The 22,979-nt window shown below is 35.8% G+C and overlaps 1 protein-coding gene across 2 annotated transcripts in view; it reads left to right on the top strand.

Annotated features, from left to right (window-relative positions):
* CYP7A1 (cytochrome P450 family 7 subfamily A member 1) overlaps window positions 1-21,510 on the top strand; it is a 49,785-nt gene extending 28,275 nt beyond the window's left edge. For both annotated transcript variants that reach the window (XM_072604646.1, XM_072604647.1), the window contains 6 exons: window positions 10,788-10,906; window positions 12,988-13,228; window positions 15,640-16,226; window positions 17,925-18,055; window positions 19,107-19,282; window positions 19,927-21,510. In XM_072604646.1, coding sequence (XP_072460747.1) covers window positions 10,827-10,906; window positions 12,988-13,228; window positions 15,640-16,226; window positions 17,925-18,055; window positions 19,107-19,282; window positions 19,927-20,226 — 1,515 coding nt within the window. In that variant the 5' untranslated portion in view covers window positions 10,788-10,826 and the 3' untranslated portion in view covers window positions 20,227-21,510. The remainder of the gene's footprint in view (window positions 1-10,787; window positions 10,907-12,987; window positions 13,229-15,639; window positions 16,227-17,924; window positions 18,056-19,106; window positions 19,283-19,926) is intronic.
* Window positions 21,511-22,979: the final 1,469 nt, after the last annotated feature.

Below are 22,979 nucleotides of genomic sequence, written 5' to 3'. Positions count from 1 at the left end.
GGTAAAAGAGGTACAAAATTCACTAAAGAAAAGGACTTCTCTAAAAACAAAATAGGTCAAATAGAAAAGAAAGTACAAACAAGTAACTGAATGAAAGCACTCCTTAAAAAGCAGAAGTGGTTAAATGGAAAAAGAGGTACAAAAGCTCACTGAAGAAAATAATTCCTTAAAAATTAGAATTGGGTAAGTGGAAGCTAGCAACTCCATGACAGTTTAGGAAACAACAAAACAAAGTCAAAAATGAAAAAAAAAAAGACAAGAAAATGTGAAATGTCTCATTGGAAAAATAACTGACCTGGAAAACAGATTAAGGAGAGATCATTTAAGAATTATTAAACTACCTAAAAGCCACCATTTAAAAAAAAGAGCCTAGATATCATATTTCAAGAAATTATAAAGGAAAATTGCTCCAATAGCTTAGATCCAGAGGGTAAAAATAGAAATTTTACAAATTCACCAATCACCTCCCAAAATAAAAATTTCTCGGAATGTAGCCAAATTCCAGAGCTCTTAGATTGAGGAGAAAATATTGCAAGCAGCAGAAAGGAACAATTTTAATATCATGGAACTATAATCAGATTCACACAAGATTTAGCAGTTTCCACATTAAAGGAGTGGAGGGCTTGGAGTATGGTATTTTGGAGGGCAAAGGGGCAAGAATTATAACCAAGAATAAACTACCTAGCAAAACTGAGTATAATCCTTTGCAGGGGGGGAGAAATTATATATTTAATTAAATAGAAGACTTCCAAGTGTTCCTGATGAAAAGACCAGAGCTAAATAAAAAATTTAATATTCAAACAGAAGACCCTAGAGAAGCATAAAGAGGTAAATATGAAAGAGTAACCACAAGGGAATTATACTGTTTACGTTCCTATATAGGAGAACGAGAAATATAGCTCCGAAGAACTTTAGCATTATTAAGGCAGTTAGAAGGAGTCTGCTAGACAGTGTAAAGCCAATCTGCTTCTGTGAATAATTTTAAGGGTCTAATCACATAGCATAATGAACTCTCTATTCAGCAATAAACTAAACATTGTTCAGTAAAGTAAGGCATAATGTTCATAGCATTATCCTTAAACAAAGCATATCATCTGATACATATACATTATAACACTCAGTATCAGTGTGTCGTATGTCATATATATATATTTATAAAATACTCAGTATATTATGTGTTATACATACATGTATACATACACATATATACATAAAACACACTCAGTATATCATATATATGTCATAGCATATTATTATTGCATCTCCAAAGTCAGGGAGTCCCAGGCTAGGGTCTGCCCTAGCACAATGCATCCTTAAGGGGTAGAAAATACCACACCATCCACCCCTAGTTCACTATAAGAACATCTCCTTAATCAATACACAGTGTCCAAGTAAAGTCCTCTCTCATCTTGAGTTGCTCCCACCTCTTTCCTGCGTTTACAGGCAGGCAGCTCTCTGCTCCTGTTCATTGTCTCAGCTCATGAGACTGTTCCACTCCAAACTCTTCCTGCTTCTGCCTGACAGTAGTGCTCCAGGGGCTCCTGACTACAGCTACTGTTTCTAGGAAAACAAAGCTTAACGGGGCTATAACAATTTTTATACACATTACCAGTGCCATCAACAAGACTTCTGTTTGAGAAATCAACACAGATCAACAGACAGGGCTTCTGTCTGAGGAATTAACACAGATCAACAGACAGGGCTTCTGTCTGAGGAATTAACACAGATCAACAGACAGAGCTTCCAACATCACAGGCCTCCCCACAAGCAAGTTCCCCTAGCCCATTCACAGTAGCTTCTCTCTTTCAGCTCTACTTCTCTCTCTACTCTTCTCAGCTCTCCTCTTTCTAAGCATACAATATATATGGTGTTTCCAATCAAAGATTCTTGATTGATTCAGTCAAAGGCAAGACTCAATCAAAGGCGCTTGACTGGCTAGAATTTAATCCCCAAAAAACGAGCAAAAAAATCCTACTTTGCTTACCATTACAGACAGAGGGCACGAGTGTGAGGTAATTACGTTGGGATGATCTCCAAAACAAAGAATGCAGCGGTGAGAAAGAGAGTTGCACTGGGAGAAGGGTGAAGGTAGAGGTACCATGGGACAAATTTTCACACATAAAAGACTAATGATGAAAAAATGTTATCCACCCACAGAAAGAAACGATAGATTCTGAGTACAAATTTTTTTCACTTTATTTTTACTTTTTTGTGATATGGCTGATATGGAAATATATTTTGCATGATTTCACATGTATAATTGTTATTATATTGTCCATGTATATTCTAGTCTTCACAATTCTCCCAGAAGCATCTCCCTTATATGCTGGGTCTCCACATATGTCAGACCCCCATTACATAGGCAAATTGTAAAAGGTCTTAAGAAGAAAGGAAAAAAACTTTCAATAATTACTTTGTAAATTAATTTTATAATCTTTGACAAATGCCCCAATAAAAAGTTTTAAACAGTTGTTTTGTGGGGGGGCGTTTTTTAACAGTTGTATCCTTTGTCTAATGCAAAGGTAATCGACAATACATGGCAGCTGCCTCTGTGGGGTCCCCCACCTCTCTGTAGAGAGGAAGGAGGTTTATGCTAACAATTAATAATTATGATTGTATTTTGTGTTCTATTGCCTCTGAATGTTGTCATAATCACTGTGTAGATGTTCTCCTTATACTACTTCCTCCACTTTGTATCATTTCATACGACTCCCCATGATTCTCCAAATTAATCATTTTTGTTGTTCTTTATGGTAGAAGCTATCGTGTTCATTAAGCACGATTTATCCAGCCATTCTCTAATTAATTGGTACCCTTGTTTCTAGGTTTTTTTGTTCATCTTACTACAAAAGTGCTGTGATGGATATTTTGACTTTCAATTACTGAACTTTTTGGAGAATGTAACAGCGAGTAGGGTTACTCAGACAATAAGTATAAGTAATTTAATAATATTCCTGTATAATTCTAACTTTATTTACAAATTGATTTGGACTAATTTGCAGTATATAATTTACCAATGAGTGTTTATTAAGTATTTACTATATGCCAGGCACAGTGCTAAGGCACTAGGAATTCAAAACAAAAGAAAATGAGACTATCTCTTTTATTTAGAAGCTTATACTTTATTGGGGGAGACAACAGGTAAGTACATTTGTGTACTGTACATCAAATCTGTACATAGTGAATTCAAGACAGCTTTGGGAAGTCAGGAACTAGCAACTGGAGACACTAGGAAAGGTTTCATGTAGAATATGGAGCTTGAGCTGAATCTTAAAAGAAATGAAGATTTCCAGTAGGTGTATATCCAAAATATTGAAGGAGTGCATTCTAGGCATGGGAGAGAGCAAGGGCAATGGAGACCAAAGTGAGTTGAGGAAGAGCAAGAAGGTCAGTACGCATGGATCATAGATTATGTGGAAGAGTGTAATATATAAGAAGACCAGATACAGTAGAAAGGGATAAGAGATTAACAAAGGGATTTAAAAGCCAAACAGAAGAGTTTATATTTAATCCTAGAGGTATTAAGGAAAAATTATAGCTTATTCAACAAGAGGAAAGGGAGACATAGTCAGACTTACTACAACATCAATTATTTCTATTTATTTTTACTGTTTTTGCCAAATTGAATAAGATGATTTCATATCATATCTTGGTTACTCCAGTTAAAATTTCTCTTATTAGAAATGACTTGAAACATTTTGTTGATAGATTATATTTTTTCTTATGAAAACTAATCATAATCTTTGATCATAAGCTTGGAATCATGCAATTGTTAGGGACCACAGATATAAATACATATTCATATATTGATCAGTAGTTAGTTTTTCTTTTTTATTCCAGAAACATTTATTTTCTTTGTGCAAATACATTTTGTTTACATAATTTAAAATTTTCAACTTTTGTAATGCTCTCTATTATCTAGCTATATATCTATATATGTATATATGTAGCTAATGTGTCTAGCTATAAATTCTCCTCCAATAATAACTATTAAATATACCTCCTTTCAAGAACCTCTGTCTTTTTTATGTGCCCTTTTATATTAAGATCACTTATCTTTTTGGTGTTTATTGTGATACACAGCATAAGTTCTGGTCTAATTATATTTTCTACTAAACCTCTTTCCAGTTTTCCCAGAAAATTTTTCCTCAACAGGAAAGTCCTTCCCCTAGGAAAATGTTCTTGGGTTTTGTTAACATTGAGCCTTTCTGTTTGAAGCAGACAGCCTCAGGTTCCTTTCACACACATGAAGGATTTGAGGTGAAAATCTGAAAGAGTGGGGATAGTTAATGGCAATGCTTCTTGTCCCTTTTTCAGAAGAAGGGAACAGAGGAAGAGATCTCACCAAGCCTCAATCTCAGTCCAGGACAGTCTTTTCTTTCAGGTGTCACTTTAGTCTGATAAACACCACAAACAGCAGTAGTGGTAACACCTCATCATAGTCACTCAGGAGAGGAAAGTTGGGAAAAAAACTCTAGTACTCTACGGTGCCCATCCACATGTTCCAGAGATGGAAGACAAACTTCAAACTCTCACTGAGAACCCAGCTCCACTCTTTCCACACATTTCTCTTAGAAATCTCTGCAAAACAGTCCCAAAAAACATCACAAGGAGCCTTTCCCAGAAATCTCAATTCCAAAATGTCAGTAGCTAGTGGATTTAGGAAGCATATCTCCATAGCAACACGGAATTCAATTAGAAAATTTTCTCTCTCATTGAAATCCTTCAAGGCCTAACTCAGATTATACTTTCTCAATAATGTCTGGTCTTCTTCCTCTTCTCTTTATCTCTCTGTCCTTAAATTTTCTTAGAGTATCTTATCCCTATCACATTCTACCTTTGATCATAATTATTTGGGTAAACATTATATCTTTCTATCAGGCTGTAATATCCTTAAGGGCTATCCCTGAAATGGTTTTCTGTTCCTAGGGACTAAAACAGGCTACTTAGTGAAAGTTTATTGAGTAGACTAGAATGGGATAGAATAGAATGGATTGTTTTTTTTCCTGATTAAATTGACTAGTTAATTCAGTCAAGTTGCTTGTATAAGCAGAAGATAAAAATATGTGTGACAAAGTGTGTTTTATTTTATTCTCCCTTCCACATACAGCATGTGTCAGTATTGGTTACCTACTATAGTTAGTTTTACATTGTGGACTTACTTCAGGGTTTTTATTTGTTGGTTTTTTCTTTTCTGGTTTGCTTTGCCATAATTCTTAGTTTAGTCAACTTGGGCTGTTTGACTCAAATCTCATACCTCTCTGGAGCCAAGAACAGTTTGTGTCTACTGGCTCGCTATCTGTATTATGGTGGAAATTAGAGGGCTACTAATGGTACTGAAATTCCTGTAAAACCTAATCCCTTGACCAGATCTTGTAGCAAGAAGAGCCTTTACAAATTTAAAATATAAAAAATATTTTGATTTTCTGCAGTTCATTTAGCCTGGAGAAGGAAAAGGCAAACCACTCCAGTATCTTTGCCAAGAAAACCCTAAATGGGGTCCCAAAGTGTTAGACACGCTGAAAATGACTGAACAGCAAGAGGTTCATTTAGTTACCCAAATAGTGAACAGCCAAGAATGAAAAAAGGGAGAAAAATCTCATGTAAGAGAGCTCAAAGAAAGAGGGTCACTCCAGTCTTTACTTAGTTTAAGTAAGCTCTTAGTTTAGACATAGCCTTAAGAGCTTGTTCACCTAGAGATAGATAAACCCTAAAAAGAAGGAGATATAAAAACCCAAAAAGGACAGCATTCTGGGGTCAACATGGAGAGTCAAACAGCTCTACTTTAGCACAAAAACCTGTGATTCATTTTATCACTGCAACGTCTGAGTGCTTTATTTAGGAACAAGCAAACTTTTGCAACTGATAGTCAACAGTGCACCACATCTTTATACCCTTATAGTTAACTGAAAGATATAGTGGATATAAGATCTCACTGTGCTTAACTGTTTCTTGATTACAAAAAAAATTTGAGAGAAGCAGGGCATCTCTTCCATCTATACACTGAGATCACTTTGAAAGATGTCATAACAGAAATAACTGTCCATTGAGTCTCTTATAATAAATATCAGGCTAGGCATAAATCAGGGTGGTATATGATGCTAATGGAATTTGTCATTGTGTGGCAAGAGATCTGGGCAAGAAATATGTTGAGGACGATTTCCTGGGAGATGAAATAAAGTGAGGTCCTTCAGATGTTTATTTGCTGATGATATCAAACTCCAGGACATTGTAGAATCTCCTGGGATAGATTTGTAATTACTCAAAGGAATTTAACCTGTCCATCCATGCAAGAAAGACCAAGAGATGAAGAATGTATGCTGTCTAGATTCCAGCATGTAGACTGGCTACAAGTTTTCTACAAGTTTTCCATGAAAGCAAAGGTCTGTATTTTCAGTAATAGCATTTTACGGGTGTTGCTTTATGACAATGAGACATAAAACATCACTGTCTCCAAAGAAGCATAGAGGGTAAAGGAGAGGCACATGGCAAGAAGAAGCAAGCTACAACAGCTGCAACAACAACCAGCACTTGTATGACACTTCAAGATTTGCGAAGTACCTTACACATATTATCACATTTTATTCTCACAATAATCCTGGGAGGTAGGTGCTGTTCTTATTCCCATTTTACAGATGAGAAACTCAGGCAAACAGAGGTTAAGTGACTTGCCCAGGGTTGCATGGCTAGTAAAGATTTGAGGCTGGATTTGAATTCAGGTCTTCCTAACTCCAGAGTGAGCACTCAATCTACTGTGTCATTTAGGCGCCCTATAGGAACTTTGAAGAACATGAGTAAAGGATACCATCAAGGAATTATATGACAGAAAAAGCAGATGAACTGGTCATGTGGCAAGAGTAAGGGATAAATAGATGGAGTGTCCCATTGGTGCCCTTGAAATGTCAAAAGAAAGCTAGAAACATTTCTAGCATGACAGAGTGTTGGGTGCATCTGGACTAGCATCTCATAAGATGGAGAAGGTCAGGCATAAATGGGCATGATTCGCACTTGCAGGAAAATCTCAAATCAAGAAGATCATAGATCTTGGATCATAGATCCAGTTGAACATTTGAATCTGTAATGATTCATGTTCTTAGTAATGACTCTGAATCAGCCCAGAAAGTTAAATTCTGAAGGGTTCGTCAATAGCAGTTTCAACTTTGGGTTATGATTATATTTGTCCATGGCAATTCACGAAATTGTCTACCACAGTATGAAAGGGTACAAATCTGTGTTGGTAGAAGTTTGAACCACATCTATGAAATAAAAGGCTTTTTGAAGCTTTAAAATATTTGTGAGACAGGGAAGTATGGGATGCATTTTTAAAAGATTCTGATGAAAAACTTTATCATGTTTTGTTACAACAACAACAACAACAACAAAAAACAACAGTTATCCTCCCCAAAACAAAAATAAAACATTTTTGTACAACATAAAATGTGATGATAGAAATTCACTAAGGAAGAAAAAACAAAAATGCAAAGACATTTCACTCAGTTCTCTTTTCTTTGAACTTGACCACTAAAATCTCCTTTTGGTCAGCCAAATAAGATATTTTCTTCTTTAAAAATTGAAGGATTGGGGGAGAGGAGCCAAGATGGTGGAGTAGAAAGATACACATATGCTAGCTCCAAACCCACAGCCTATAAATTACCTGTAAAGAAGAACTCCCAACAAATTCTGGAGCAGCAGAAGCCACAGAACAATGGAGTAAAGTAGATTTCTGTTCCAGAAAGACCTGAAAGACTGACACAAAAGGTCTGTCACGCACTGGACCCAGAGCAGAGCCCAGCCCTGCCTTGGCCAAGCCACACCAAGAGGAGCAGATCCAAGCAGGCTTCAGGAGGGAATCTCCAGTGGCCACACAGGTCCCTCCGCCCACAGGGCCAAAGGTCAGTGAGAGGGTCTCTTTGGCTGGCCGAGAGGGGAGTGGGGTTTCCCCCATAACTCAGGCCCCCTCGGGAGGCAGCAGCAGAGGCAGCAGCAGACAAGGGCTCCCAAAGCAGGCAGAAGCTCAGATCCATTTTTGAAGGTCTCTGCATAAATCCCCTGAGGGAACTGAGCCCTGTGAGGTGGCCCTGCCCCCCACCTGAGCACCTGAACTTAATCTCACACTGAATAACAACCCCGCCCCGCCAAAAGCCCTGAGGCTGGGAAGCAGCATTTGAATTTCAGACCTCAAGCGCTGGCTGGGCGGATCTGGAGGAGAGGTGGGTGTGAAGAGGAAGCTCAGAAGTCAAGTCACTGGCTGGGAAAATGCCCAGAAAAGGGAAAAAAATAAGACCATAGAAGGTTACTTTCCTGGTGAACAGATATCTCCTCCCTTCCTTTTGGATGAGGAAGAATAAGGTTTACCATCTGGGAAAGACATAAACATCAAGGCTTCTGTATCCCAAACAGACAGAATAAATATTCCATGGGCTCAGGCCATGGAAGAGCTCAAAAAGGATTGGAAAATCAAATTAGAGAGGTGGAGGAAAAGCTGGGAAGAGAAATGAGAGAGATGCAAGAAAAGCATGAAAAGCAGGTCAACACCTTGCTAAAGGAGACCCAAAAAAATGCTGAAGAAAATAACACCTTGAAAAATAGGCTAACTCAACTGGCAAAAGAGGTTCAAAAAGCCAATGAGGAGAAGAATGCTTTCAAAAGCAGAATTAGACAAATGGAAAAGGAGGTTCAAAAACTCACTGAAGAAAATGGTTCTTTCAAAATTAGAATGGAACAGATGGAGGCTAATGACTTTATGGGAAACCAAGAAATTATAAAACAAAACCAAAAGAATGAAAAAGTGGAAGATCATGTGAAATATCTCACTGGAAAAACAACTGACCTGGAAAATAGATCCAGGAGAGACAATTTAAAAATTATGGGCCTACCTGAAAGCCATGATCACAAAAGGAGCCTAGACATCATCTTTCATGAAATTATCAAGGAAAACTGCCCTGATATTCTAGAATCAGAGGGCAAAATAAGTATTCAAGGAATCCACTGATCACCTCCTGAAAGAGATCCAAAAAGAGAAACTCCTAGGAACATTGTGGCCAAATTCCAGAGTTCCCTGGTCAAGGAGAAAATATTGCAGGCAGCTAGAAAGAAACAATTCAAGTATTGTGGGAATACAATCAGGATAACACAAGATCTAGCAGCTTCTACATTAAGGGACTGAAGGGCATGGAATAGGATATTCCAGAAGTCAAAGGAACTAGGACTAAAACTAAGAATCACCTACCCAGCAAAACTGAGTATAATACTTCAGGGGAAAAAATGGTCTTTCAATGAAATAGAGGATTTTCAAGCATTCTTGATGAAAAGACCAGAGCTGAAAAGAAAATTTGACTTTCAAACACAAGAATGAAGAGAAGCATGAAAAGGTAAACAGCAAAGAGAAGTCATAAGGGACTTACTAAAGTTGAACTGTTTACATTCCTACATGGAAAGACAATATTTGTAACTCTTGAAACTTTTCAGTATCTGGGTACTGGGTGGGATTACACACAGACACACACACACACACACACACACAGAGCACAGAGTGAATTGAATAGAATGGGATCATATCTTTAAAAAATGAAATTAAGTGGTGAGAGAGAAATATATTGGGAGGAGAAAGGGAGAAATGGAATGAGGCAAATTATCTCTCATACAAGAGGCAAGCAAAAGACTTTTTAGTGGAGGAAAAAAGAGGGGAGGTGAGAGAAAAACATGAAGTTTACTCTCACCACATTCCACTAAAGGAAGGAATAAAATGCACACTCATTTTGGTATGAAAACCTATCTTACAATACAGGAAAGTGGGGGAGAAGGGGATAAGCAGGGTGGGGGGGATGATAGAAGGGAGGGAATTGGGAGGAGGGAGCAATTTGAAATCAACACTCTTGGGGAGGGACAGGATCAAAAGAGAGAATAGAAGCAATGGGGGGGCAGGATAGGATGGAGGGAATTATAGTTAGTCTTACACAACACGACTATTATGGAAGTTGTTTGCAAAATTACACAGATATGGCCTATATTGAATTGCCTGCCTTCCCAAAGGGAATGGGTAGGGAGGGAGGGATGAAGAGAAGTTGGAACTCAAAGTTTTAGGAACAACAGTTGAGTATTGTTCTTGATACTAGGAAATAAGAAATACAGGTAAAGGGGTATAGAAAGTTATCTGGCCCTACAGGACAAAAGAGAAGATGGGGACAAGGGAAGGGAGGGATGATAGCAGAGAGGGCAGATTGGTGATAGGGACAATTAGAATGCTTGGTGTTTTGGGGTGGGGGGAGGGGACAAATGGGGAGAAAATTTGGAACCCAAAATTTTGTGAAAATGAATGTTAAAAATTAAATAAATAAATTTTTAAAAAAATCAAAGGATTGAACTCATCAGGCTGCCAAATAATTTACTCCATATCCCACTCTAGATGTTATCTTCCACATCTCTGCTCAATATAATTCAACCTAAAAAGCTGAATTTACATTTTATTTACATTTATCACTTAATCTTTACTGTTAATTATAATAGCTGAACTTAGGCGATAGGTCAACATATTTCTGAGAGACCTTCAATTTATCAAGTATTGCATCTCTTTGATTGCTTTGGAACCTCTCCTGATACCTTTGGACTTAGTTCAAGGCCACTCGTAACTGTCCAACAGATGATGCTTTTTTTAAGGCACTCCTAGAACAAGTGGTAAATTGTTTGCTTTGGCCATTTAAGTTCAAGTTAATGAATCTGTGTTCTCTTGTATATAAAAAGTTATGCTGAGGTCTGTGTTGAACATGTCCTTACTCATTTGAACACAGGTTCCCCAGCTGCTCAGAAGTTCCCTCTAGAATTTCAAAATGTTGACAATATCTTTGATCTGGGGTATTGTTGTGGCAGTATGCTGTTGCTTGTGGCTTGTTATTGGAATAAGGAGGAGGTAAGCAATGTCTTTTACATTATATTTGAATTCATTTCATTTGAGACTTGTCTATATATATATATACATATATATGATGATATATATGACATACATATATATATGACATACACATATATGATGTACATATATATATGACTTGATGTCATATCATGTTTTGTGCTTAAACACAGTAGTGTTTTCTAGCCTTTCTTCATTTTTAAAGGCCTTTTTAGAAGCCTTTAAAGAGCCATAGATTTTTCTCTGAGTAATCTTCATAGTCTTTGGAGTTTTCTTAATAAGGTGAGAATTCCATTTTAGTTATAGATATGTTCAATGTAGGTGATAGAAAAAGAAAAGATATCACTAAAAGTGAAAATTAACATATGTACATATCCATAGGTCATAAGAACATATAAAATCACATGGTGTAGTGGATAAAGGGTCAAAGTTGGAGTCAAGAAGATCTGATTTTGAATCATGCCTCTGACACATACTAGCTATGTAATGTGCAGACAAGTTATTTATCCTCTTGGGCTCCAAACAATTCTCTATGACTAAAAATTATACATTATCTGTCACCATCATGGTAGTGGTTCTCTACAGTGATAAAATCATGGGTCTGGGTCACAGATCCACAAGTACAGTCATTATATGTATACATTGGTTAGAACTTCACAGAATATGAGTTTTTTATTCCAGAGTTTCTTTTGGTGATAAGAAAAAACAAGCAATGTGGTAGCAATTTGATTGGGATGTAGTACAAATGGTGGAAGTCAGTTTTGAAGAATCAAAGGGGGAAAGGTTTGGTTTCCCTCTATTATCATAAGAATGTGACTAGTGATTAACAAGCATTTATTAAGTGACTATTATGTGACCTATGATAGAGATACAAATATTATCAGGGAAACAATCAGTAATCACAAGGAGCTTACATTACATTAAGGGGGATAACAAGAATATAAATAAGCATGTACAGAATAAATAGAGAACAAACGCAAAATAGTTTAATACAAGGAAGTTTGGGATGGAAGGTACTAGCAACTGAGGGGATCAGGAAAGGCTTCTTATAGAATGTGGTGTTTGAGATACAGACTGAAGGAAGAGAGGGATTCTATAGAGTAGAAATGACGAGAGAGTTCATTCCAGGTTGAGGTTGCAAAGGCATAGAGCTGGAGATGCAACATAGAGCTGGATTTGGAACATAGAGATGGAGATGGAGTGCTGTGGGTGAGGAAGAGAGAGGACCAGCTCCTAGAGTACAGATAGGGGAGTGATATACAGATTTGAACAAGGTCATGGAAGTTTTAAAAGCTGAATAGAGATGTTTATATTTGATTCTAGATGTAATAAGAAACTATTGGAATTGATTGAATAGGAGTGTGACATAATCAGATCTATATTTAAGGAAAATCACTTTGCCAGTAGTGTATAAGATAGATGTAAGTGAGAAGAGACTTGAGGTTAGAGTGACCTATTAGAAGGATATTAAAATAGTCTAAGTAAGAGATAATGAGAGCCTGAAATAAAGAGGTAATCAGATGAGTAGAGAGAAGGGGAGAGATGCAAGACATGTTATGGAGGGAGAAACAGCAAGATTTGGCACCTGATTGGATGAGTGGGATGAAGAGTGAGGAAGATGAGAGAGAAGATGATGCTCCGGTTACAAATCTGAAAAACTGGAAGAAAAGGTAGTACCTTTGACAGAAACAGGGAAGCTTGGAAGAAAGCTGGATTGGGGGAAAATGATACTTAGTTCAACTTTATACATCTTGAGTTTGAGTCGTCTCCAGAACATCATATTCAAAATGTTTAATAGTAAATTGTAAAATAAGATTAAGGTCGGGGAGAAGGTGGGGCTCCATATACAAATCTGGCAGATGTTAACATAGAGATGATAATTAAACCCATGAAAGCTGATGAGGTCACTCAGAGAGAATGCATAAGATATGTTAGGTCAAATAAATATTTGGAGAAAAGAATAGTACCGTATTTACTTAGGTCTCCAAAGAGACCTTTGGGAAGTTTGTACTGAGTTTTATGTTCTGGAAAAACCGAATTGGCCATACTCAACTTCTCTGATATGTATTTTTCTATTACAGGCGTATAGGAGAGCCACCTCTGGTCAATGGGCTAATTCCATATGTAGGATGTGCTCTGCAGTTTGGAGCCAATCCACTTGAATTCCTCAGGACAAATAAAAGGAAATATGGTGATATTTTTACATGCAAACTAATGGGAAAATATGTGCATTTTATTACCAATCCTTTTTCATACAATACAGTAATGCGGCATGGAAAATACTTTGACTGGAAAAAATTTAACTTTGCCACCTCTGCAAAGGTATCTGTTTTTTAAACTTTGTTTCAATTTAGTTTTCTATCACATTATTCCTTATGTACACCCATTTGTCTGTCTGACTGCTATTCTTTCCTTAATCACTAAGGTCCTCTCCTAGGTCTCATCCTAATAATACAAGAGCTCTGAGTTCTAAAAGGTTATGTCAGCAAAGTAGAAAGTTTGGCAGGGGCCGTCAAGCTAGAAAGTCTTTGAGAAGAGACCTAGAAATACATTGAATTCTCGTAATCTGAGAACAAACCCAGCTAAACTTGAAAAGGCTTCTTGTGCTTGGGCTATCTTCCAGTGATAAATTTTAAAACTTTTTCCTGGCCATAGTGGTTTATAAAGATGGCACAGTGGAAGACTTGGGTTCAAACTCCACTTCTGACATTCCCTAAATTTATGATCATGATCAAATCACTTAACTTCTCTCAATCTCAGTTTATTCATCTGTAAAATGGGGGACAAATAATACCTCTGGTATCTACCTACATTGCCAGATTGTTGTGAAACTCAAATATGATTACATATATAAAATGCTTTGAAAACTTTATCACAGAACTTAAAATTCATTAACAAAGGGGTTGCCATCTGTTGGGTGTAGGAATGTCCTCACTGATGAAAGCTTTTTAATTACTAAACCACCATGTATTAAAATATTTCTAAAATCCCTTCTAGTTCCTTCACTCTATCAGTAATATTTTTAAACTTCAAAGTAGGAGTATTTGTAACGCTCCTTAACCATATTACCGACCACTCTGATACTGATACTGTGATTTTGCCTATGTGAGTATTCTCTCCAAAGACACATACCTAAACCCTTTCGTACCTTCATGTACTGTGTAATTTTTATTGATATTTCCCCTGACTTACAAGGGTTTTTTATGTCATGACAATGTTTCAGGGTTGTTGGGGTTTTTTGCCATCATAATACTGAGATGATGAATTACATGACAGCTTCATAATTGTCATCCATAATCCACCTTTATGTAGTGCTTAAAGGCTTTATAAAGCACCTTTCCCATTTTATAAGTGAGAAATCTGCAGTTCAAAGGGGTTGAGATTCGAGAGTCTCAGATTATAACAACAACAATAAACATTTGATAGCATTGTAAAGTTTGTAAACCACTTTATAAATATTAACTTATTTGATATTCACCACAGCCCTGGGAGGTAGGTGCTATTTTTACCGCTCTAATTTTATAAATGAAAAAACTGAGGCAAGAGTGGTTAAGTGACCTGCCCAGGTGCTGAACAGTTAGTAAATGTGTAATATCAGATTTGAATTCAGTTCTTACTGACTCCAGAACAAGTGCTTGGTCCACTGCATCACCTAGCTTCCTCAGAGACTAACCTCCAACCCAGGTCTTTTGGATTTAATACCCTCTCTACAACACCATGATGCTTATAATAACAACAGGTCAGGCATTACCTAGTCAGAAAGTAAGTTGAAGATAAATAGTCTTACACAAAAAAAGAAAAAAAAATAATCTTTTTTTTTAATTCTAAAGTGACTGATTACTAATTTTAAAACAGCCCAACAACTTAAATACAAGTTTACTGTCTATGAAGCACATGGGACTTAGGTGCTGTGCTAGATATAAAAAACCAACCCGGCCATCAAGGAGCTTAAAATCTAGTGGAAGACAAAAGACACATACACATAAAAGAATGACTAACAAAAGAAGTCAGTGTATGCCAAGTTCTAAATGTTTTAGAGTTTTACCTACAGAAGATAAAGCTGCAAATAAATTCAACAAGCATTTAAAAGCATTGTCTAATGTTGCAGGCACTGTCCTTAGTGCTGAGGTTACATAGGTAAAAATAAAACTGACTCAACCCTTTTACATTCCACCAGGAGAAATGTAGAGAAGTAAACGCAAAATATAATGCAGCAAGTTCAAAGCAATTTCGCAAGACAAAGACAGAAACTAAGAACAGTAACTAAGAATAATAAGTAGAGAGGCATAGGGATGGTATCCAAGAGAACAGAAAAATTTCAACAAGGACATCCACGTAAAGCATATCTAAGAAGTAGTAAGTAGACCAGTATAGCTATAGTAGAGTGTGTGTTGCACAAAGTATAAGAAATAAAGTTGTAAAGGTAATGCCTTTTGAATAGTAATTTGTCATATTCTAATCAAAATCATAATTTACAAATTCTATGACCTATACAAAATATATGATCTTGCATATCCAGGGAATAATTTACTTTCATAAAGGAATCAGTTTGACTATAGAGTATTAGGGAATTCTTCATTTAAAGACTTCCTTTCTTCAAGATATTTGTAACCTTTGAAACTGTTTTTCATGCTTTGTGTGCAAAATACCTATGGCCATCATTTCTGTTTTAATTTATTCAGTGATACTATGTTAGGCTTTCATTTTCTCACACATTTTCTGTTTGATGGCAGGTCTTTGGGCACAGAAGCATTGATCCCAATGATGGAAATACTACTGAAAATGTACATGAGACTTTCATTAAAACTTTGCAGGGGGAAGCCTTGAATTCCCTCACTGAAGCCATGATGGAGAATCTCCAGTATATCATGAGGCCACCAGTTCTTTCCAAAACAAATCGTGACAGCTGGGTTACAGAGGGCATGTATTCCTTCTGCTACAGGGTGATGTTTGAGGCTGGTTATTTGACTCTCTTTGGCAAAGATCTTACGAGACAAGAAGCTCAGAGAACATTCATCCTAAATAGCCTTAATAACTTCAAGCAATTTGACAAGATCTTCCCAGCCTTGGTAGCAGGGTTTCCAATCCACATGTTTAAGAGTGCCCACAATGCAAGAGAGAAATTGGCTGAAGCCCTGAAGCATGAAAATCTGCAGAAGAGGGATAATATCTCAGAACTGATCACTACCCGTATGTTCCTGAATGACACTCTCTCAACCTTTGATGACAAAGAGAAGGCAAAAACCCACTTGGCTTTACTTTGGGCAGCTCAAGCTAATACCCTCCCTGCCACTTTCTGGTGTTTATTTCACACAATTAGGTAAAATAACATCATTGGTGCAGAAAGAAGGAAATTGACCTTTTCAATAGCTAGTCTTATACTCAGAGTTCTTGTCATGTCATCTGTCAGGTACTGAGAGCCTTAAGCTAAATAGGAGTACTCACATTAAGTCTATGATGCATTCTAAGCAGCAGCCAAAAATATTAGTTAACTGTTTCAGACAGGTGCTGAGGTCGTTTCATTTCCCTCCCTCAAATATCCATTGTGATCTTATCATTCAGTCTGATAATTATCATAACTTTTGATCAACCATTATCTTTCAGTCAGTCCTGTGGAAACTAAACTTAATCTTTTCCCTTTATACATTTATATATATATATATATATGTATATATATATAAATTATCCCCTTATTTATCATATTATATTATATCCCTACATATATATAATATTTTCATCATCAACTTTTACGTATGTATTTGTTTACTAGTCAAGGAAATTGGCAGCGCCTCCCTAAACAATTCTATGAAAATACTCTGTTTCCATGTCAGAGAGAAGAAATGACTTTACAGTAAAGTAAAATCATGGAATGAATATTGTATAATTAATACAAGTAACAACTTATATTCATGTGACACCTTGAAATTCACAATGTTTTCCTAACAACAGACTTTATATCAATTGTTCCCATATTAGGACAGAGAAAACAGGCTCTGAGAAATTAAGTGAGTTGCTCAAGGGTCCACAGCTACTGAATGCCATAGTGAAGCTTTCCCCCAGTTCTCCTGACTCCAAATCCATTGCTCTTTGCTATTGACCATGCTGCAGTTAGTTACAGCCACACAGCCAACATATAGCCAATATTCTTCAGCCCAATATTTTGCACCAACTAACTTCTATTTCATAGCATCTACCTCTTGACATGACACTCATGCATGAAATGAAGCCACTTAGTCACCATTTGGCAGTTCAGAGTGCTGCATAGTAATTTTGTGACAAAGCAGAAAACTTCCTATTCTGGATAAAATTATAGAATCAGGGTCTTTGAGAGGCAGTGAGGCATAGTAGATTGAGCTCTAGACATGGAGCTCCAACACCTATGTTTAAATCCTCCCTTTAACACTTCGTAGGCAAATCATTAATATCTTCTGTTTCCTCATCTTTGAAATGACAACAACCACACCTGTAGTACCTAGTTCACAGCTGTTGGGAGGGTCAGCGGAGACAGATAACGTGTATTACACATCTTAAAGTGCCACATGGATACCTGCTATTTTTATACCTATAGACTTCTAGAAGGAGCAAAAATATCTTCAAAATTTCAAAATTATCTAGCCCAGTCCCTTCATGTTGAAAAGATGAAAATAGGGATTTAAAAAGTGAATTTTTTTTCTGTCGGAAGCTTGACCAGAATGAATAAGACATGTGAAATGATATTTTTACAGGCTTTTTCTTTAAATCTTGAGTGAGACCTTTTCCTAAGCTACTTAGCTTCCCCTGCTCCTTATGAGAGACCATACTTTGCAAGGGTGATACCATATTACATATTTACTACAAGCATAGTTAGCCACAGATTCACTTCTTGTCAATGAAACCTAAATTGCTTCCCCAAGATTCGCTTAGTTTTGACCAAATAGTTAAGAGAAGGCAAAAAAACCCCAATTTAAATCTACAAAACAATTTGGTATAATGAAAAATAACATTCTGTGTATCTTTTCTTTCTTTTGGTTTTTAACAGGAATCCAGAAGCAATGAAGACAGCTACAGAAGAAGTCAGAAAAACTTTAGAAAATTCTGGCCAAAAAATTAGCTTAGAAGGCAAACCCATAAGCCTGAGTCAAGGGCAACTAAGTGACATGCCAGTGCTAGGTATGCTGACCACTTGCATTGCCAGAGAACATTTTCCCAATGTTTCATTTTCCATTTTATTCAGTTCAATGAACCAAAAATTCTTCAAAAGACAAATCCTTTTACTTTCAACCAAAAGCAATCAAAAGGAAACCAAAAGGCGTAATGACAGCAAGAAATTGTCTATCAGAGCTTACTTTTTCACTCAATCTAGAACAACCTTTACCTTTTTATTACCTATTTCTTTTTACTTTTTTTGTTTCTTTAGGCAGAAAGAATTTCTATATGACTTCAAATATCCATTGGTAAAACCAGAAACATGCCAGTGGCCCAAGTTTTATTTAACACTAACCATCTGTATGAAAATGGAAAAGTTCAGTTTGTTTTGTTTATCCAGTGCCAAACATCTGGATATTTATAAACATTCACAAATGATTAACTGAATTTTAATTTTTTTATCCAAGTGTTTAGTATAATATACATGTAGCTATGTAGTATTATTCCACAGGATTATGAAGTCCAAATTCCTATTGACTGGAATTTTGCCTTTAAAGATCAAAAGATCACATTGGATCTTCATTTTTAGATTCAAAAATCCATCCAAATGATGTTGTATGATAATCAGTAACAGAGCAACAACAAAGAAGAGTCAGAAAAGTCCGAGGAAAAGCTTATCTGACTCCTGTCATATGCTGTTTTGAACTCCATTCTTTTATGTTCATCTGCTTTTTATTTTGTCTAAGTTTTTGTTAGGAACTTGCAAATAGTGGGATCTAAATAAATATTCCATAAGGTTGTAGAAGTATAGTTGGAAGGGACCTTAAAAGTTTATTTAGTCCAGCTCCCTCCTTTTATAGATGAATAAATTGAGGCCAAGGAAAGTTGAGTGGTGTGTATATAGCTGCACAAATATTAAATGTTGGAACCAGAATTCAAATCAACCCAAATAATCTTTTTCCAAAGCCAGCACCACTGTCACTATAACACATTTGAATTGAATTGTTGTATATTATATGGGATGATTATGTCTTGTAAGTTCTTTAAAGAACTGGTTTTTTTCTTTATTTTACAGACAGCATAATCAAGGAGGCTTTACGACTTTCTAGTGCATCCTTGAATATTCGAGCTGCTAAAGAGGATTTCACTTTGCACTTAGAGGAGGGATCCTATAATATCCGAAAGGATGATATAGTAGCTCTTTATCCCCAGCTGCTGCATTTAGATCCGAAAATCTACCCTGATCCCTTGGTAAGTAATTTTTCATCAAAGTCACTGTCAAATTTGGGCACTTAGCAAAAGTAAATTGAGAATAGATCATTGAATAGGTGTTTTTTAGGATATTTGATTTGCATGATGCTAAAAGTTTGGATATGTGGAAACATCTGGATGATTTTTCCCCCTGATTTTCTTCCTGACATTTAGCATTGTGCAAATAAATATAGCTCCATCAGAGGTGTAGTATTGGTGATAAGGTTGATACTTCCTCGTTTTCTCCTTAAAGCAGTCCAAAATGGGAAACACCAATCTTATATTTTGTCTTTCATCCAGATTCCCCAAATCCAGGAAACTGTGCCTACTATAATAGTGTCATTTGGTTTCTGGCCATAATCCCCAACTCTTAATTTAATCCAACTCAGAAAGCCAGTCTTCTAGGAGAGGAGAGGACAGGAAAGGGACTAAAAAGTCTTTATTACTTATCTTTTCTTGTGTATCTCTTGTCTTTGGATAAGTTCAGTTTCATTGTAAAATCCTTAAGTAACTAAATTGCTATTATGAAATGTGATAAACAGAATTCACAACTTTAAAATTCAGGTCAACAAAGTGTGATTAAAGATAATTTAAAGTTATTTCAAACTACTTCTTGAGGTATTTTTTCTCTATTGTGATTGCAGGTTTTCAAATATGACCGTTACCTCAATGAAAATGGAAAATCAAAGACCAACTTCTATTGTAATGGCATCAAATTAAAATACTACTATATGCCCTTTGGATCAGGACTAACATTGTGTCCTGGAAGATTGTTTGCTGTTCATGAAATCAAGCAGTTTTTGATTCTGATGCTTTCCTACTTTGAAATGCAGCTTGTTGATAGTCAAGTTAAATGCCCTCCTTTAGACCAGTCTCGTGTAGGTTTGGGCGTTTTACCACCAACAAATGATATTGATTTCAAATACAAACTAAAACACTTGTGAATGTTTACTGACAGAAGAAGGGAACATAGGTAATGTTATATGTCCCAAGAAAGCCTGATGGCAGGCAGAATGAACAATGTTAGGCTGCAACATGGAAGGAAGAACACAGTATTTGAGCCCCGGCTGTTGCTTACTACTTGGTTGACCACCAGCAAGTTAATTAGTCACTCTGGGAATCAATTTCCTCATTTGCACAATGGGAAGGGGTATTGCACTAAATGATTTCCAAATTCCTTCTCGCTTTAGGTTTGTTCTACAAGGTGGGCTCAAGTGTTTTAATAGTTCTGTTTTTATTTACCGGTACTTGCTAATAAAGTATGACATCTCAAGAATAATTTTAGATACCACATAGATCTGTACTTCTACAAAGAATAGTTTAAAATTATTCTTTGTTTAAATTAATGGATCAACTTTCTTTCAACCAAAGCTTACATTTTATTCTAGAGAGAAGGGACATGGAATTGACACTTTCAGGAGAGAAGGTTGGAGTTAGTTGAGAATTTTTTTTCCTAAGGACACTCCTTTTTATTTTTACAAAATCAGCCAACCATTATTTAGAAAAATACACAACAAACATAAAAAGCAATTCACGTTTTAGTGAAACTGTCAATCTGGTACACGGGCGGCTTCTTCAGCTGTTAGAAGAGTTTTACAAAGACTTAACCCAGATATTAAAGCCAAGTGAGGGAATGTCTTTCAAATGTCCTTGAATCTTAGATAATTAAGGCAGCCTAACCTTTCCATTTTAAAAGATGACTTCAGTGTACTGATAACATTGGACTTCGTTGTAATATATTTTCTTTTATTATGTGTTAATATATTGTCTCAGGAATATCTAGCAGTCTAACTATGCGTGCCTATTTCTACATTTGAATCAATCTTGGTAAGGAGAACTTTTTAGAAAACAAAGGACAAGTTCATTTTTTTCTTCAATGAAAAGCATGTGGCTTTTAAATAGTATTTTTTGAAGGTATACACTTGGCTTTCATATTTCATTTTATTTTTTCTATTGCTAAATGAAATGTACAAATAAAAATGATAATTTGTGATTATGTATAATAGTGTTTTAACTATTGTCAATAACCTGGATTTCATTAATATTTTATGTATCAGCTATTACTTATGATGTTGTTATTCATATATGTGTATATCTATATATAATTTATATTTAGTATATTTCTTGTATAGTGTGCAGAAAATATTAAGAAAATGACAAGGGTGTGACTTTTTCTGAAATGGTTTATTCATTTTAACTTACATTAGTTCATTAAAAATAAAAAACCACCTCAGGAGTGTTTTTTTAAAACATATCTTATACTCAGAATTTTAAAATGATTTTTTTGTTTGTATAGTATTTCATTTTCTCTGAACTTCATATAAAAACAATTTTTAACATTCACTTTTAAAACTTTGAATTCAAAATTCTCTCCCTCCTTTTCCACATCTCTTCATTGAGAAGGCAAGCAATTCTATTTGGGTTAAGCATGTAGAGTCATGCAAAACATTTCCATAATAGTCATGTTGTGAAAAAAGACATGGACCAAAAAAAGAGACCCTCAAGAAAAATAAAGTAAAAAAACCCAGATGCTTCTGTCTACTGGACACTCCAGTAAAAAAACAATTTTTAAATGTCCCTACTTGATGAATAATTTAAAAATATATCATTTCTATTATGAAGTAGTATGTGTTGCACTGAAACCTTGACAAAACACGGTCTCCAAGGAGCTTTATCATGAGACTGTCTTTAGAAGAAAAGTCATTTTCATGAAATTCTAGCTTTGTAGAATTGGAAGTGCTTTTGTCAGTCATCTAATGATACCCATATATAACCAATGCATCAACTGACTGCATAACACCCTAAAGTAGTGGTCATTCAGTCTTTACATGGACATTAAGAATGGCTAGGAACCACTTCATTAGAAATTACTAGAATCTATTTTATTTCCAAATATTGCTGAGAAAGTCTTCCTTATATTGAGTAAAAATATGTTTGCCAGTTTGCCCTAATTCTTTTGCATTAAAACAGAATAATTCCAATCCATCTTTTATGTGACACTTCATTTTTAATATTTAATAGTATATTTTTTATTTCCAATTACATGTAAAGATAATTTTCAACATTCATTTTTATAAGATTTTGAGTTCCAAATTTTTCTCCCTTCACCTTCCCCATGACAGCAAGCAATCTGATATAGGTTATACATGTACAATCATGTTAAACATATTTCTACATTAGTCATATTGTAAAAGAAGAATCAGAACTAAAGGGGAAAACCACAAGAAAGGGAAAGCAAAAATAATTTTTTAAAAAGTGAAAATAGTCTGCTCCAATCTGCATTCAGACTCCATAGCTCTTTTTCTGGATGTGTATAGCATTTTCCATCATAGGTCTCTTGAAAGTGTCTTGGATCACTGCATTGCTAAGAAGAGCTAAGTCAGTCATAGTTGATCATCCCTCAATGTTGCTGTTACTGTGTACAATGTTCTCCTGGTTCTGTTCACTTCATTCAGCACCAGTTTATTCAAATCTTTTCAGGTTTTTCTGAAATCTGCTTGCTCATTATTTCTTATAGCACAGTAGTATGCCATTACATTCATATACCATAACTTGTTCAGTCATTCCTCAATGAACAGGCATCTCCTCAGTTTCCAATTCTTTGCCACCACAAAAAGAGCTGATATGAATATTTTTGTTTGTATAGGTCCTTTTTCCTTTTTTTGTGATTTCTTTGGGTTACAGACCTAGTAATAGT

Source organism: Notamacropus eugenii, chromosome 4 (assembly GCF_028372415.1).
Source record: "Notamacropus eugenii isolate mMacEug1 chromosome 4, mMacEug1.pri_v2, whole genome shotgun sequence".
Lineage (NCBI taxonomy): Eukaryota > Metazoa > Chordata > Mammalia > Diprotodontia > Macropodidae > Notamacropus > Notamacropus eugenii.
The sequence above is the reverse complement of the archived record's forward strand: the minus strand, read 5'-3'. Positions and strand labels throughout refer to the sequence as shown.